Source organism: Dipodomys spectabilis, unplaced genomic scaffold (assembly GCF_019054845.1).
Source record: "Dipodomys spectabilis isolate Male_0828 unplaced genomic scaffold, ASM1905484v1 ptg000137l, whole genome shotgun sequence".
Taxonomy (NCBI): Eukaryota; Metazoa; Chordata; class Mammalia; order Rodentia; family Heteromyidae; genus Dipodomys; species Dipodomys spectabilis.
Window position 1 is genome coordinate 13328579 of NW_024870814.1, and position 19041 is coordinate 13347619.

Here is a 19041-nt window from a genome sequence, read left to right on the forward strand (position 1 = left end):
CTAAAATATACTTGGAACTCAAAAAATTAAATCCCCCAACAACAAATTTAAAAGAAACAACTGCCCAAGAAATAAGTGGGCTAAAGACTTAACCAATCCTAATTTTTTAAGTCTTTTATTAATCTCTGCTTTAACATTTTATATTTAGTTTTCATTTGCATTTTGAAAAATCCTTTGAAATCTTGAGGCTATGTACCACTCATTGCCTCTTGGCTGCTCATTTTAAAACAGATATACATTACAAAGTTTTGAACTCAAATGACCGTTTTTTGTTCATGCAATAATTAATCACCAGCACTGCATCAAGAAGCTAGACTTAACACCTATATGCCGTTTTTTGTTTTTTTTTGGCGGATGGGGCGGGGGAGAAGGGGGAGATGCTGTCTCTCAGCTCTTCAGCTCAAGACTAACACGCTACCACTTGAGCCACAGTGCCTCTTCTGGCTTTTTTTTTTTCTGCTTATGCGGTGCTGAGGAATAGAACCCAGGGGCTCATGCATTCATGCATGCAAGGCAATTGCTGTACCACTGAGCCACCTGCCCAGTCCACCTATATGCCTTAAAAAAAAAATATCCAATTGCAGAATAACATTGAAAGCAAATCACATACTGATAAACTTTCTAACCATATATTTAAGGCTTTTTCAATGTTAAGGAATGTTAGGAATACCAATCAGATCCTGACATCACTCACTTTTACTCTTATGTTTCCAGTGTCTATCTGCAAGAGAAAGGGACAGGACGAAGATAGGTCACACGGCCCCTCCTAAGGAATGGGCTTGCACCCAACTCTTTAGGGTTAGTTGAACTGCATTTGTGCCTGCTTGCTCTCTTCCACCTTGCATGGTCTCCCCCCAGGGTCTGCCCCATCCTGCATGACTGCCTGAGCTGACTTCTGCCTGTACATCCCTCACCTCTAAAAATAGATCTTCTATTGGAGTCTAAGGTTTTCCCTTTTTTTTTTCTCTTGGTTCTTGAATGAAACAGACAGAACAGGTAAAATCTTTGACAGTGTTAAATAAACCTTTACATTTAAATTTCTAATAGTATCCCCAAGTTTTAGCAGAGGCAACTAAATCCTAAACAGCCAATGCCTTTTTGTTGAGTCAGATAACTTGATTACAGTGTAAACTGCCTTTGCATTTTAAAATACCGAATTTTAAAATACAGATTTTGATTTGTAAATTAAAGAATTCTTAGAAAGTTTAACTAAACTTCCTGTTTAAAACAATACAATAATCCTTTAAGACATTTGGCATCCAAATCTGATGACCTTCCTTAGAGTTTAAACTCTTTTTTACAGCATGCTGATTTTCATCTTGAACATGTTCCAACATACTCACACAAACCGTAAAGTGAACAAAAGTGAAAATCAGTCTTACATTTTCCAGAATCTTGATCTAAAGATTTAAGATTTGTTAAACAAAGTACCTTTGCTGAGCTTCATTTACCCAGGGCTTGCTTGTTTAGCAAGGCATCTTACCAATTGGCCTTGTGAATACCTTCAGCTGGAGGAAGGTTAGGTGGGAGTCACCTGAAACTGAACTGGCCTATCTTTATACAATTTTTTCTAGACAAGAGCATTTTACAATTTTTTAAACTCTTCTGACAAGCCAAATGTCCAAACTAGGCTCAAATTGTCTATGCCTTCACCTCCGGCTGCCTCTGCAGGAAAATGCAGCCTGAAGCTTCTAAGGTCTTGCAACCTTCCATGCCCACCACTTGACTGTTGCAACACAGACAAAACAGAGCAGGTCTATGACCAGGCCCAGACAGAGCTGGAACATTTATTCCCCAAGAGATGCCCAAATAAACAAAAATAACAGATTCTAATAACTTGAATAATTGTCTGGAGTTTTTTCAGAAAATGGTGAGCTCTGGCATTTAGGGGACCTGATTTCGGTGACTGAGAGCCCCAAAATAACTCTCTGAACCTAGAAGAGAGGGGTTAGTTTAGAGGAGCTCTCCTGCAGCCAGTTTACATTAAGGGAGGGCCAATCTACCTGGCAGAGAGTGCAGAGATTACCTTGGGTAACAGTACTCATATGCTGACTTTTTCCTGAAAATAAGAAAAGGGATCTAAAAGCATTTCCAAAAGTGATGGATAAAGAAGTTTGGTGCATTTCTGTAAAAAGAAAGCAATCAGTGATCTCAGAATTAGCTTAAACAGAAGTTGTTTCTTACTTTTCCTGCTTGGGCCAAATAAGCTTTCCCCTTGGAATTTTATCAGTACCAGAATGGAGACCCAAGTTTGAGAGGAGATTCTCCTCCTAATCCCAAGATTTCTCTACCATCTGGGGTTGGGGTTGGAGCCATAGGTTTGACAGGAGATTGTCCATCTCATCCCTTTCTCCAATGCTTGTGGTTCTCAGACATTTAGACAGAAATGTCAAGTAAAACAGACACAGACAGGTGGCCAAATAAATGGTCAGACAGACCTAAGCAAACAGCACCAGAAGGCACCTCCAACAGACAGAGACAGAACAAATAAGACAACCCAATTGAGGCCAGATTCCAGATTAAGAATCCTAATCTGCCTCCACTGGGGAGAGAGGCATCCCAATCTCCTCCGGGGCTGGGAGTTCTCCTGTATCCAGCCTCCCCTCTGACCCTTCCACTACACCTGGCCAGGCTTTTTCAACTTAACCTGTTGGGTCTTCGTCCGTCCCACGAAAGACGGACGGGGTCCGAGGAAAGGTAAGTGCGGCGCTCGCCCGTTCCCTAGCCTCCCTCAGCCCAGGAGACAATCAGACACAGCGGGGAGCCAAATCCAGCAGGTAGAAAAACTCGTTTATTAACAGAGAGCAGCCCCTTTTAAAGACAACAAGGGTGGGTGGTATGGTAAGGGAGGAAGAGGAACCAATCACTGTCAAGGTCACACCCTATCATTCACCTGAGCCCTCACGGGCTGGTTAGGCACTGATCAGAAGATCAATTGGGGTCTGCCCACTCAACCCCTCCCAGAGCCATCTTTGCTGCCCATGTGCTCCACAGATTCCCCCTTTTATTTTTGTTTTAATGGCAGACCCACCTAGCACAGTAATAAACATCAGTCCCACCACAGTTAGAAATGTCCGAAGCAGTTCAACTAATTCCTGGGCACCTGGTGTCTTTTAAGTACGCCAGTTCCTTGTATGTGCCTTTAAGCTAGCACAGGAGTCAAGATGACCTTTGAGCTTTACTGTCAGCTCCCAATTGCTCCCAACATCATCTCCCCCGTCTTTGCTTAAAGAAGCGAACCCGCCTGTCTTAGGTTGGGTGGATCGCCTTGTCTGCCTTACCCGTCATCGGGAACTTCTTCAGAGCGAAGCTGAAGGCCCTGTCTTAGGTTGGTCAGACTGACACCCCCTCTTACCCGTCTCTGGCTGCGATTCCTCTGGGGGGGGGGAATTCATTCATTTGGAGCTTGATAACTGGCTGGCTAAGCTCATAATGCAAGGAAGGCATAGAAAAAACCATCAGCAAAAGCATTACCAGGCCAGGAAATGTCACTACTAGTCCTTTAACCTTAGTGAAGGATGGGATAGCAGTCTTTGCCACTTCAGAGTCCAGAGGTAGGGATTGTTCTAATCCAGCTATTTGCCTGTGGGGTTGGACAAAATCTAAACTGGAAGCATAACAAAAGGTGGTTGTTTAACAATAAGTATGGATTCAATGCTGCTATACAAGCAATTAGTAGAAGAACAATTAAAGCAGGTAACATTAAAATAATTAACTAAACAGTCCATAGGGTGGTGATCAAAATGAAGGTCAGGCCACCAGCTCGAAGGGACAGCTTCTCTTGTGGTGCTCCTGATGATTTCTGCATTGCCAGCATTGATCACTGCCCAGGTCACCCGTTGAGGTTGATGCAGGTTCCGTAGGGATTCGGAGAGTCAGGACAGCCAACAGCTGGAGTATCACCATCTGCAATTGTTAGAGAACACAAGAGCTTCTCAAGGGCTGGTTGCCCTTGGGGATGGTTAATAATTGTCTTTCTGGCTTTTGTCTTTAAAACACAAGCCTCGGCCATGCTTTTTGTTGTTGTTGTTGTTGGTTAGCTTATTCTTGGGCATCCTCCTGTATAGAGGAAATGGGTAAAAACTTAAGGTTCCTGGCAGGGATCCAAATGGGAGCAGACTCCCCTATGGGGAAAACGCATCCAAATCCCCTGCCCATAGTAACTAGGGGGTCAGGTCCTCTCCATTGTTGTGTCAGGGGTGCTTCCACCTGACTTTCACTTGGGGCTTAGGGTTTAGTTGTCCCCAGTGCTTCTGAAATCTGGATTCAGTTGTCCCTTTTGAAAAATTTAAAAACAAAGCTATCTGTAACTGTATATGGGGGCTAACGCCCCCTTTTTTGTTTTATAGGCTACCAGAATACAAATTAAAGGGTTTTTGAATGTCCAGCATTTCCTTATATTGTAATTGTAGGGACAGAAACCCATGGCAACAGCCAATTGGTTTCCCCTAAAAGACTCTGAAGTTGGGTTATCCAGCAAAGGCTTAAGGGGGCTGGCCTGAGTCAAGGTAAGGTGGGTCCCGAGCACCTTAAAAGGAGCTACCTTTTGAATTTTATTAAGGGCTATGGTAAAACCCCCCTTTTTTATAGTATGTCGAGGACCTGGGCCAGAAGGCCCTCCAGGCAGCTTGGGTCTCGGTGCCCCAGAATTATATCATCCATGTAGGCATAGGCAAGGGAGGTATCTGAACCCAGCACAGGCCCTAAAAGTGTGGCCAAGTGTTGTTGACAGAAGGCAGGGCTATTGGCCATACCCTGTGGCAGTACCGTCCATTCAAACCTCCGGTCAGGCTGGGAAAAATTAAGAGAAGGTATAGAGAAAGCAAACTTCTCGCAGTCATCTGGATGCAGAGGGATAGAAAAAAAACAATCTTTAATATCAATCACAACCAAAGTATATTCTGAAGGTATAGCAGGAGTCCAGGGCATGCCTCTTAGGGGCGTTCCTACTAGCTTTCGTTTACCTTCCGTAGATCTTGGAGCATCTGCCAAGCCCCAGAGGCTTTTTGAATAACAAATCCAAGGACTTATACAAGGGCGGATATGCCCGAAGCTTATCTGTTCCTCCACCAGAAGGTGGAGGGCTTCAAGTTTAGGTTTGGTCAATGGCCACTGCTCCACCCAGATTGGGCTTAGGGCGGAGTCCGTCCACCAGGGGGACGGTCCAATGGGCCTGGGTCACCCTGCCACGAGGCTGCCTGGGCCTCACAGCAGGGGGGGTTCCTCCTTGCGTTAAAGGGGCTAGAGGATGCCCCTCCCCAAGCTTAAAGACTTCCCATCTAAATCAAATTTGTATCCCTCCCTGCCCCTGGGGTAGGGTATAGGGGGCGGTTTGCCCACGGGCCAGTTGGCAGGGGATTGTTGTAAACAATCCCTCTTAAAGTGCCCTTCCTGCCCCCATTTAAAACAAGTCCCTCTCCCCGATGGCCTTGGGGTTCCTTGGCCCTGGGCTGCCAGCGCCTGAGTAATGGCCTCAGTCATTGTAGATGCCTGAGCCTGTAAAGCTAAAGCTAGTGATTGGGACTGGTGCTGTTGCGTTCCCACATCCTGTGAAGCCACCACCCATCTGCTCAGGGAACTCTCTCTCAATCCCGTGCAGGCCATGCGGTGGTCTGCATTCCCTTCCCAGACCAGCAGCTTTACAAACTGATCTCGGAGGTTCCCTGTCGGCAGCTTGAGGTGAACACTCTGTTGGACTGGGTCTATGAAATCAGGTCGAGGCTCACCCAGTTTTTGTCTCACTTCTGCCATGGAGGACTCAGTAGGCCCATCATCTAGTTTGTACCACACGGCAAGTCCTGCCTGCCTCACCTGGTCACAGTACGGGCCAGGTATTGCGGCCTGTTGGATGCCGGTGGAGTACCCTTCCCCCTTCCCTGCTAGCATGGCATAAGTAATAGGTTTTGCTGGTTGAGCCTGCCGGTTACTCTCTGCTTGCACTCTGCATTCCTCCTTAAAGAAAGCACACCATTTAATAAACTGAGAACTAGTGGTCTGGGCCCAGGGAGAGTTTGGGCCATCCTCCGCCACCGCCTTGCGGAGCTCTTTAAGATCCTTAGCTTCCCATGGATACCATTCCAAGGGCCTGTTAGCCCCTGATGCCACATTGACCGGATACGCTTGGGGAAGCGAATCCTGTGGCCGAGAGTCTGGGCTCTTGGGTGGCCCTTCCTTTCCAGAGGAGGTCTCCGAGTAGGTTACTTCCTCAGCCCTTGGTCCCTCCATGTGGTAGGGGTCTGGGTTTTGCAAGTCCCTCTCGCAGGTCTCGTAGGGCGCCGTACCTCCCGTCCAATCAGGGGAATAGGGAGGGGGCCTAGGACCGTCCGGGGCACCTGAGTAGCTGCCTCCGCCCCTGCATGCACAGATAGTGCGTTCCTGGTTGAATTTGACCTTTTCCTTTTCCTTTTTACTTCCCAAGTCCTCCTGTACTCCTTCTAGGCCTAATGTTGCCTCCTCCTCCTTCTTCTGTGATATAGCATTACCCATATTTAGGGTTTCACTTACCCCGAGAGACCGCTTAGCCTCGGCCGGTATCTTTTCCTTTCGTGCCCCACGTTGGGCGCCAGATGTTGGGTCTTCGTCCGTCCCACGAAAGACGGACGGGGTCCGAGGAAAGGTAAGTGCGGTGCTCGCCCGTTCCCTAGCCTCCCTCAGCCCAGGAGACAATCAGACACAGCGGGGAGCCAAATCCAGCAGGTAGAAAAACTCGTTTATTAACAGAGAGCAGCCCCTTTTAAAGACAACAAGGGTGGGTGGTATGGTAAGGGAGGAAGAGGAACCAATCACTGTCAAGGTCACACCCTATCATTCACCTGAGCCCTCACGGGCTGGTTAGGCACTGATCAGAAGATCAATTGGGGTCTGCCCACTCAACCCCTCCCAGAGCCATCTTTGCTGCCCATGTGCTCCACATTAACCCTAGAGGTTTTTGAGTTCTAAGTTCCTGCTAGGAACTTCTCTCCACAGCCATCCCCTAGGGAGTGGCTCTTCTGGACACCAGTCCAAAGTCCCTGAACTCAAGGCCTGGAGTCCTGGATCTCACTGGGGCCTACATCTATTATATCCCGAATCCAAAAGAGACTCAATGAAACCAAGTTAAAGGACTGAGGAACTTTATTACCCCCACATGGGACCACTTCCTACCACCAGGAAAATAGGAGAGCAGTCTTGAGCTCAGGGTAGGATGTATTTTTATAGGGCTAGGTTACCTAGAGTTATATAGAAAAGCCATGCAAGGCAGGTTTGGCATATTTTTCATTGGTTACAGTTATATGACCTTTAATTTGTTCTTTTTGGTAATATCATATGTAATCATTTGTAATAGGCCACTCATAGTGGGACCACTCAGCACTGGTCTTCTATTGGTGGGCTTAAGGCCTTGTTACCGAGGTAAGCAAACAAGGTTACAGAAGCAAAACATGGTAGAAACATTGTCTTGAGTCACAGGAGCATAGGCAAAACATAATCTTGACTTGGTCAGCATGATCAATACTATCAAAGCTATTGACACTATTTTAGAAATTATTATTATTATAAGCTCCTAGCATAGCAATTTAATGCAGCTGGTGATAAGCCTCAGGTTGTCAATAGCCTTTTGTAAAGCTGCCAGTTTGGTAAACTTGAGTGAGGGAGCAATGTTCTTTTGCTTTTTGTCAAGGATGGGGAAGGGACAAAATCTGACGACTGGTCAGCCTTTGGGGTTTTTCTTTACCAGGAGGTTTTTGCCCTTTATCAATAATTTTGTTTTGTTTACTGATTTCAGTTTTGTACCCATAGCTATTCTTTTCCCAGGGAAAATGGGAGAGAGTGCATTTCTAACAGCAGGAAGGACTGAGGCCAGACAACAGAAGAAATTTCTGCCAGTGAATAGCAACTTGGATATTACAGAAAACCAAAGATCTGGTGTTTTAAAGCATTAAGCTGTTCATTGTAATCAAATTATCTGATTTATTAAAAATGTAAAGGATTATTGCAGTATTTTGAAGAGGAACTTTAGTTAATTTTCAAGTTTTTGCTAACACCAAAACTTGATGACTTTTCTTGGGAGTTTAAAACAACTCATTTATGTTTATACATGATGGTGACAGGCAGAAACTTACTGGTAAAACAAACTCCAGAGTCCATTTCAGGGGTTCCGCAGAGCAAGGGCACCTGGGGCTGAGGAATGTCTCTCAGAGGCCTTCCACTAGGTGCGCCCATGTGGCCTGTCCCCTGACACAAGAGTCAGGTCGTTACGGGGCTCATCCTGTTCAGGCGAGAATAGGATCTCACTGGGGCCTCCAGATGAAGTGGACTGACCCCCTGGACAAAGTCACAGACGCTGCCTAGTATCTTAAAAGATAGCTTATTCAATTGACCAGCCATGGTTCACTGTGTAGACTTTTCTTCCAAATAAATCTGTGCTAGTGTTTAAGCTACCTCTTTGCCTATCTTCTGTGGCTTTTAGGGGCCTAATAGCTATGTAACTTCTTTTGCTTTTTCTCATTCCTCCAATGTTAAGATACTAACTGAAAAGTTGAAGCTTATGGCACAAATGCAGTACAAAGAGCAGTGTTACTCAAAAAGGAATCCCCGAACCCAAACACGTGTTAATATAGAACCTATTAGAAACTCAAAAATTCTCAGCAGCCCCAGCCCCATTGAATCTGAAGCTACATTTCAAACTCCCAAATAATTTATATGCACATTACTGTTCATAAAGTAATGCTATAGGCTGGATCTTAAGTGTCCACCTAATGCCTGTGTTTTAAAGACTCAGCCCTTAGCTCCTTGGAGATGGTGCAAATGAGAATGTAAGACCTAGTGGGAGGTCTTCTGGTTATTTAGTGTGTCATGGGAGGTCTTCTGGTTATGTAGGGTGTGTCCTTGAAGTGAGAAATAGGACCCCAGATTTTTCTTGACCATAAAGTGAATAGTTTTCCTACACCATACACCCATCATGTCATCCCCATCCTCCACATAGGAGGCCTTAACACGGTAGGTCTGCCCAATTATAGATTGGAACCTCAAACTTTTTGAGCCAAAATAAGCCTTTCTAAGGGGACTACCAAGTATTTGTAATAACACAAAATTAATTCAAGCCTAATTGTAGAGAAGTCCCCAAAATATTTTCAAAATCTTGTATTCATAACATCACTGCTAAAGACATAAGTTAAGTAGTTTCTCACCATGCCTCAATGGACCACCTTGAGCACATACCTACTTTGCAGATTACTGACTAGCACACTGAGTGAACATAGCATTTGACTACTTGCTCTGCCGCTGCTCAGCTTTATTCCAGGAAAGACTGCAGAGCAAAAAGCAGATTGCAGAGGGAGAAGCCCAATATAATGAAAACTACCCTTGCTCACTAACAGGCAGGCTCACCACCAATGGGTGCCTATGTTTTCAGAATAAGTAAAGGGATATGCTTATGAATCAATGGTTAAACAAGAAAATAATAATAAACACTTCAGATTTGAAAGCAGCCCCCTCATGGAAAAGAATGAAAACAGAAAAGTTTGAAGATAGGTATATCCGAGTTAACATAATGCTTCTTCCATTCTAAGAATTTTTAACCTTGTTAGCACAGTCTTTAGTCTATTTTCTGTAAGTATTTTTGCTTACAATAACTTATGCAAAAGATATAAAAGGCAAACAAGAACCCTCAGACTGGAGCAAGAACCGAACAGATGGGGAACAGAAAAGGTGAAAGTGATGGAGATGAAGATGATTGAAGTATGTTCCATAAAGGTGCCCATAAAAAGGGGAAGAGTGATCAAATTCTGTTAAAAGTACACCTTGTATACATGGAAGTAACAATAAAATCCCTTTGTATAATTAATATACTGTTTTAAATTGTGCTTTTCCAAAGCTATCCCAAATAAGGAGTTTAAGTTCATCAGAGCCGTTATTGGAAATACCTTGATGTTTTCTCCTATATGACACCTGATATCCCAACTCGAAAGGAAGCCAGCAAGGCATAATTTACTTCTGAAGAAGTATCTGATACTGATAGGAAGCCAAGCAAGCAAGCTGAGCAGGCAGTCCACCACGTTTCTCACTCATCAGAACTTTGGGATCATAATCTTTCTTGCTCAGATAAACTTTCCAACGAGGAAAAACCAGGATATCTAGTCAAAGTTTGTCAGAAAAGCAGTCTTATCTTCTTGTAAGATAGCAGCTATCCTTTAAAAGGCAGTGTTTATGTCAAGCACTTTCGTAGAAAAGATTCTAACTCCTACAGTCCTGCCTTGTTTTATCTTTTTTCAAACCTAGTCAGCTTTAACAGACTTTCCCATTCAGCAGTATACAAAGGGAGAATATTTTGTTTTGCCCTCGTTCTTACAGCCACCAACAGAGGCATTGCTATGAAAACAAGTGCTACAGGCAAATTTGGACAGCACCATTCCTTTGTCTTCCAAATTATTGATCAACAAGCTATTAAATGGTTCACCTTTTGCCAGCCTTCAATCTATGTAAGGCCTTTGTGCAGCACTGGTGTCTAATCACCACAGAGATAATTCCCTTTCCAGCCTATATACCTAGAGTTAGTCTTTCAATGCCATCCTACTAGTGGCACTTAGTTGTTCTGATATTACCTTGATGGTGTCTAGTATAATTACCAAGGCTCTGCTGATAATAAATCTAATCCAATCAACTAATGGATCTAACCCAATCTACATTTTATAGGTATTCCCAGTTTAAAGCTAGAAATCAAATAGCAGGTTTTGATTAGGAACTCTTTGGGAGAGCCCAATAGCATCTACACAAATGTGACAGTTGGAAGACTCTGGGGATGAATCTCACTCCTTACTTGATGTCAGCATTTTCTCAACCTGGCCATTCTCAAATAGGTTGAGTAAAATGGATGTATGTTGAACCAAAGTGCAGTTTCCAACCCAGTTTGCCAGTAAGGTCTCCAATACTGGTCCTCTGCAATACCAGACACCTTTGTAGGATTTAAATAAAGTTGCTTTTGGATTGTATTTTTTCCTATGATGATCCAACTTTGCTCATTAATAGTTGGCAGGTTTGAGCTGACTGATTAAGTAGTGGGCCTGGCTCAACTGAGGTCATGTGGATCCCACCTCTTCAATTACCCTGGAAGATCCAGGGTATAACTAGAGTTTATCTTTACAATAGGAAATAAATGTACTCATTTTCTTGCTCATGTAACTGTAACCCATCTGCACATCATTTTTGCAATTAAAAAAATACAGAAAAGGGGCTGGGAAGGTGGCTCAGTGGTAGAACGCTTGCCTTGCATGTCTGAGGCCCTGGGTTCGATTCCTCAGCACCACATAAGCAAAAAGAAAACAAAAATACAGAAAAAAAGGAAGGTTATGACTTATCCAGGCTGACCTTGTTCTGGCATTCTAAGTCCTGACATGCATGCTTGATAAGGTCTGACAACAGCCCTCCCATTAAATTTTTTTTTGTTTTTACAAAATTGCTTAGATGTTAAATCATCCCTCGCTCCACCCCATTTTCCTCACCCAAGGCTGTTTGAAACTTTTTTTTGTCGGTAATGGGGCCTGAATTCTGGGCCTGGGCACTGCCCCTCAGCTCTTCAGCTCAAAGTTAGCGCTCTACCACTTGAGCCACAACACCACTTCTGGCTTTTTACTGCTTATGTGGTGCTGAGGAATTGAACCCAAGGCCTCATGTATGCAAGGCAAGCACTCTACCATTGAGCTACCTTTCCAGCCCTTAAATCAATCTTTTTTTTTTTTCCTAAACTTTTTTTTTTTGGTCCCATTGTGGGGCCTGAACTCTGGGCCTGAGCATTGTCCCTCAGCTCTTCAGCTCAAGGCTAGCACTCTACCACTTGAGCCACAGTGCCACTTCCAGCTTTTTTCTTATGTGGTGGTGAGGAATCAAACCCAGGGCCTCAGGCATGCAAAGCAAGCGCTCTACCACTGAGCCAACTTCCCAGCCCCCTTAAATCAATCTTGATTGGCCTATTATAGAACTATTCCAAAAACATGTACTCATCATTCCCAAGTTTCCTGTACTTGCTGGTTTTTCCTTTTATAAAACTTTCAAACTTACATAACATTCTTTTAAATATCCAGGAAAAAGTAATCCTATATGAAGTTTTTTTAATGTAATAGCAATAATAACTTGTTAGACCAGGAACATTGTAAATAACCAAATTTCAAGAACCTTTTGCTATTAAGTCAGTTAATTACTGAATGCCTGTAACAGATCCTTCTCAAGATATTTACACAGAGACAGGGATATACAAGATTTAACAAGTGCACATTAAAAATAGAGCTCAAAAATAAAAATCAGCCTTAAAACACATTTTCATTTCTTTCCCCACATTCTCCGTAAACGATGACAATATAAAGAATGTCTGAGGGCGCCTTCTTATCTCCAATTTTCTTGGGCTTCTTAGGTTTAGAATTCTCAAATCACAGAGACATGCTGAAATGGGAGTAAGTTTTGTTTTGGTTTTTTTTTTTTTTTTGGTGCACTCTGCCTTTCACACTTTTTTTTTTTTCAAAAATACCATACATAGGGATTACAATTACATTGGCAATGTAACGAGGACATTTCTTATCAAGCATTGTTGCCTCCTCCTTTGTTTCCTCTACGAAATTCCTTCCCATCTCCCTTCCCCCCCCCAAAAAAAGTTGTAAAGTTCGGTTTTGGACATAACAACTTGTACATCTCATTGTTGCAATGTATCCCTATTTAACAATTTGTTTTTGAACTTCCTCTCCACAAAGTATACCAACATCAAATACAGTGTAAGCAGGGGTTATACAGTGGGGGAGGAACATACAAAGAAATCATCTTATAAATATGTTAGAAACAATCACAAGAAAGAAAAAAAAACATTTGAATACTTATCTTGGGGTTAATTTCACCTCTTGTTCACCCCTTTTCTTAACTCCCTTACTAGAGATTTTTCTCAGAGATGACTCCATCTCCAACATTTCATTCTTCCCCAGATGGACAAATGAAGTTGCAGATTAAGACTCTTAGTCACAAAGAATTTAAGAGTCTGAATCTAAGACAATTCTCACACACAGCCCCTGCAAACACACAACCACCAAAGCAGTATTCATAGTTTCATTTTTTTCTACCGAGGCCAATGCATGAGGTTGCTTGCTTCTAAGACTGCCTGTTTGGACCCCTTCCTGATGTTGTGGATTAATTTTATATCTCAGGTCCATTGTCAGCTACAAAGGATGGCAGGTTTAGCCCATGAATGAGACTGCCTCAACAGGATGGCAGGGTGTCTCTCCTCTTGAGGGACTCCTACGATTCCTCATGAATGGCATGGGAGATTTGTGTTGGAAATACCTGGGGAAATTAAGGTATCCTGAGAACACCAACTCAGAGTGCCTTTTGCAGGAGTAAACTTTGCCTTGCTGTCTGTTGCATGCCCAAGTTGAATAAGCACACTGGATGGGCAGCCCACCACTGGATCCCCTGAATTTGAACTTTGGAATCATCTTTCATGATAGCTCTAACTTTTGACCCCTTGCAAACTAGTCAAAAGCTTTAATAATCAACCCCCAGAACATCTGGCCATGTTAAAAGAAAAGTAACCAACTTTTACCCAGCTGGTGTTCTACAACTAGAGCCATGCCTCCAACCCCTATCACTTCTCTAAAATAGCATTGGAACGGTTCTGGCTACCTTTACAAGGGCAGTGCTTATATCAGTCAAGCACTTCAAGACTTAACTTCCACAATTCTCCCATCTTATTTTACTTTTTCTTCCAACCTAAAGCTCTAACTTTCCTATTCAGCAGTATCCAAAGGGTATTTCAATTAAAGATTGTTTGGTTAAGGCAGTTTTTCAGTCACTGAACAAAACCTCTTATACAAGAGATAAAGCACCCATCCACACATTACTCTGAAAACAATTACTAAAGAGGTAAATATTGACACTATGACTCATTTTTAAAATGCTTGTTCCATCATCAAGCTAGTGAAGGGATCTCCCACCACACACAGACACACAAACTTTTTATTTTTTTTTTAACAGACTTTAGGCTGGTCCTGGGTTTGATCTCATCTATTTTTTGCTCAAGGCTACCACTTTAGCCACAACTCCAGTAGTTTATCCTTTTGCAGGTTAGTTGGAAAGTCTCATCTTACCTGCCTGGGTTGACTTTAAAAACAGATCCTCAAACTCAGCCACTTGAGCATCTAGGATTATACTCAGCTTCATCTGAGTTTTTAGGTAACTTGTTTGCCAGTGTTCAATCCTTGTAAGTCTTTCTGTAGCATTGACCTCCAACCACCACACAGATTCCTTTTCAATTATTATACTTAGAGCTAATTTCTCCCATTCAATCCTACCAGTGGCTCCTAGATTTTCCCCCCTTGGCAACATTTCCAATTAACAAACCTTGCTGCTAAATAAAAGCACATACTGGAATAATCGATTGTGGAAATCAACAGAATAAAACTAATTTGAATTGATATTTCTGGTTTCTAGCTTTAAGCTCTTTGGGAAATTTTTAGGGGCTCCTAAATAGCATATTTGTAAATATGATTCTTGAATGACTGACTTAGTATGAAGTCTCTCTTTACCTAATTTAAGGTGTTTGAGAATGGTCAGGTGTGGGTTGGCCAATTGAACCAAAGCACAGATTCCACTCCAGTTGGCCAGTAATATCTTCAACAGTGGTCTTCTGCAATACCACCAGATATTTCACCTGGCTATGATTAGTGCTTATAGCTCATCTCAAAGGGTTGGCCTTCACTACATCCAGGTAAGTTCCCCTGAAATGTCAAATTTTCCCCAGGTATAGTTGGCCTTGAAAGAATGGAGCAGGCCAGTTTCAGGGGTTTTTGAAATAGACTCTTGCTTTTGAGAAGAGCAACAGGGTGTTCCAAGTTGTCTTACCGACCTATCATGCATTTTATGCCCATGGGGTCTGAGATCCATGACAGCACAAATAGGACCACTTGTGTGGCCTCTCTGCCACACAGTTATAACAGTACTTAGAATGTGGACAGAATCACCACAGTATTTACCTCGCTTATCCAATCTCAATTTCAGTCCTGGTAGACTTAAAATTGGAAGTCATACACAGAGTGTGTGCTTCAAGAATGAAGTTGCAACCATACCGTAAGATTAACTAGAGGGTGGATTGAGGCCCTGGAGCCAAGCATGGTCACCATAAGGTCATTAAGACTGGAGTTCCCCATGCAGGATGTTTTCACAAGTCAATACCTGACAAATATTAGACACTTATTTGGGCATTATGAAACTGAATCAATTTGATCAGAAGCCCCCTCCTTACTGGAAGACAATCCCCCTCCCAACTAGAAGGGAAACCTGCTTTCCTGCTAAACAGAAACCCCCAAGACTCCCTCCCTCCTGGTAGGAAACCCTTTAGGTGTAGCTTTTTTTTTTTCTTTTTTGGTAGGTCTTAAGGCTGAACTCTGGGCCTGGGTGCTGTCCCTCAGCTCAAAGCTAGTGCTCTACCACTTGAGCCACAGCACCACTTCTGGTTTTCTGAATGGCTTTATTGGCAATAAGAGTCTCATGGACTTTTCCTGCCCAGCTTGGCTTTGAACCGTGATCCTAAGATCTTAGCCTCCTGAGTAGCTAGAATTACAGTCGTGAGCCACCAACACCTGGTTTTTAATATTTTCTCTTTGTTGTCAGTTGTAAGGCCTGAACTCTGGGCCTGGGCATTGTCACTCAGCTCTTCAGCTCAAGGCTAGCACTCTACCACTTGAGCCACAGCGCCACTTCTGGCTTTTTCTGCTTACATGGTGCTGAGGAATCGAACCCAGGTCCTCATGCATGCAAGGCAAGCATTCTACCACTGGGCCAGCTTCCCAGCCCTTCATCTGAGTTTTTAGTTAACTTACTTGCCAATGTTCAATTCTTCTAAGGACTTTGTGCAGCTTTGTCCTCCAATCAACAAATAAACTTTTCCCTTTTCAGATAATGTTTCTAGGACTAATTTTCCCAGGCCATCCTACTAGAGCATTTAGTTTATGGGTTAAAAAATCTTTTAACAAACTTTTTTTTTTTTTTTTGCCAGTCCTGGGCACTGTCCCTGAGCTTCTTTTGCTGAAGGCTAGCACTCTACCAATTGAGCCACAGTGCCACTTCCAGCCTCTATTGTTTATGTGGTGCTGAGGAATAAAACCCAGGGCTTCATGAATGCTAGTTAAACTTTACCAGCCCCCAAACTACATTTTTATTTATAGTAATCATCAGAATAAAATTGATTCATAAGGTGCTATTTGGTTTCTGGCTTTGAACTTTTTGGAAACTTTTGGGGAATCCTGAATAGCACCCATGTAAATAAGAGATATGAATGACCCTTTAGGAAAGGGGTCTCTCCTTACCTAGTATAAAATATTTGAGAATGGACAGGTGGGTGAAATGGTAGGGTGAAAGGGATGGCCAATTGAACCAAAGCACAGGTTTTTCTCTAGTTGGCCAGTAAGGTCTCCAATACTGGTCCTCCACAATAACATCAGACATTTCCCCTGGCTATGGTTAGTGCTTACTGCTCATCTCTTCACAGGATCAGCCTTCATTCATGCTGATAAGTTTCCCAGAAATGCCAATTGTCCCCCCAACCTAGAGAGGCAAGAGGTATAGTTGGCCTTGGGAAGATGGGGTTTTTGTCTTAGATCCTTACTCTCGCGAACAGCAACAGCAGGGTCTTACAAGTTTCCCCAGGCCGTGTTCGACCGATGATAGATCATGCACTCCATGCCCTTGGGGGTCAGAGGTTCATCACAGTGGGAAGTGGACCACTTGATTTTCTGGCCTCTGTGCCACACAATCTTAACAGTAATGGTGGACAGAATATTAAATCCATTTCACCCAAGCATTTGTTTTGTTGTTGTTGGTTCTGGGACTTGAACTCTGGACATGTGTGCTGTGCCTGAGTTCTTTTGCTCAAGGCAAATGCTCTACCACTTGATCCACAGCACCACTTCCAGTTTTCTGGTGGTTAATTGGAGACAAGGGTCTCAAGAGCTTTCCTGCCTGAGCTGGCTTTGAACCCCAACCTTCAGATCCTGAGCAGCTAGGTTTACAGGTGCAAGCCATTGGCACCCGGCTTTTAACCTAAATTTTCAGTCTACCCTGAAAGTCTGCTTCTGAAACAGTTTCCAGTGCCATACATCTGTAGATCAGCTAGAGGATCCATCCAGGCCTCAGAGTCAAAGTGCGTCAGCTGAAGGAGTTTAGTGAGTAGGACTTTTTGAGTTCTCCCTTCTGGATATAGGATTTAACACACACTTGCGAGCACATATACCCAAGTTTTTGTTTGGACAAGTGCACATTATAGAGCTCAAAAATGAAAATCATTTAGAATGTTCTCAGATCTTTTTCAACATTCTCCTAGTGGATTATCAGGAGCAGGTCTATGGATCCATTTTTCTTGGGTTCCTTTAGGTCTACAATTCTTATTCCCCATTTTAGCAGGTCTCTTGTGATTTCACTTTTTGGTGCACTTAATCCTCCCTATTGTAAGTTTCTTGTTCACCCCTTTCATATTCAACTTTCCCCTTACTGGGGATTTGTCAAAGATGTCTTCCTCCAGCTCCCACATTTTTTTCTTGGGCCAGAGAATGAAAACACAGATCAAGACTCAAATTCTCTTTGTGCCTAAGACACACTCAGCCCATGAAAATTCCCAATCAACAAGTTCATATTCTCTAGTCCAATTTTTCTTCTCATGGTCAATGCATGAGTTTACTTGTTATTGGGGTGCTTCCTTGGGCCCCTTCCTGACATTGCTGATAAACTTTCCATCGTGGGTTCATCATTAACCACAAGGGATGGTGTTTAACCCAAGCTTGAGCTACCTCAACAAGGTAGATGTGTCTCCTGCTGAAGGGTTCCCAGCATCCCCTTGAGTAATAAGGATTCTGGACAAGTCCCCAAATTGTTGGGAATACTCCCACAGTGTACCCCAATATCCGAAGAAAGACCATTGACTTGAAAGAACTTTGCATGGCAAAGTTTAGTTCTGTCAAAGGGCATGTTACTGATAGGAAGCCAATTAAGCAACCACTCTGAGTAGGAATCTGCCCAGGTTTTACCCTTAATGAGTTACTACTTGTCTTGATCAGAAGTTGTGTTCAGTCTTGCTCAATTGTCTATTTTGAAAGCTCAGCTGGCTATTTTCAAAGGGGTTAACAGTTTCAGAGCAACCAACTAAACCAGGACAACCAGGCCAGAAATTTTTAGAAAAATCTTACTCAGCTTGTGCTCTATGAGTTAATCCATGCCTCAAGTCCCTAGAACAATTCTAGTAACAGGATATACTTTAGTTAAAATAGCTTTTTGTAAGATGATGGCCACTCTTAGTTGCTTTACTTCAAGCAATCACTTTGAGAGAAAAAGATTCTAACTCCTACAGAATCCATTCCCAGACAGAATTTATTGTCAGCAGCTCCCTCTTTGGAATGGAGGCTTATGAGCTTTGAGGTGAAAACAGCTTATTCACACATTGCCTTGGTTCCCTTAGGCAACCTCACGTCAGCGGGTGGTTATGAAACCAACAGCTGTGTGGCTGCTTCATATAAAGAACCTGCCTTGTACTTCTACTCCTATGGCTACTAGAAAGAGGAGGCACGTAGCTGTGGACATAAGCACAGAGCTTATTGAGCACAAAGCAAAGAGCACAGAGTGGGCTGCAGCATTTTCAGATGAATCAGTCAGATCCTAGCTGCTTGGCTGACCACAGGGCACACTCTTGATGCCACATTTCTGAGGCAGAGCATTTCCAAGCTGCCAAGACACTATGGTAGGAAGAGGCCTGAAGGAGAAATCTTGGTGAGAAGGAAAAGGTGAAAGTTTGGATTTAGGTTTTAGAAAATGCAAGCCACTTTCTGAATTGCTTGAGGCAGCTAGCAGATCAACATGTTTTCTAGCCCTCTAATGAAGAGTATGAGAACACTTCCCACATCTTACAGTCAACCCTGACTGCCTGGCAGTCTTCTATTCCCTCTTACAGGAGGTAAGCAGTTTTTAAGAAGTCTTAAAGGGTGCTCATTACATTGTTCTGGGTTTAAAAAAAAAAACAGTAACACATTCTTATTGAAACAATGT

General features: G+C 43.1%; 1 gene segment (V, D, J or C); it reads left to right on the forward strand.

Annotated features, from left to right (window-relative positions):
- LOC122116842 overlaps positions 1-18552 on the forward strand; it is a 55336-nt gene extending 36784 nt beyond the window's left edge. Inside the window, 2 exon segments of the V gene segment in view lie at positions 7325-7389; positions 18458-18552. Coding sequence covers positions 7325-7389; positions 18458-18552 — 160 coding nt within the window.
- The last annotated feature ends 489 nt before the right edge of the window (positions 18553-19041 follow it).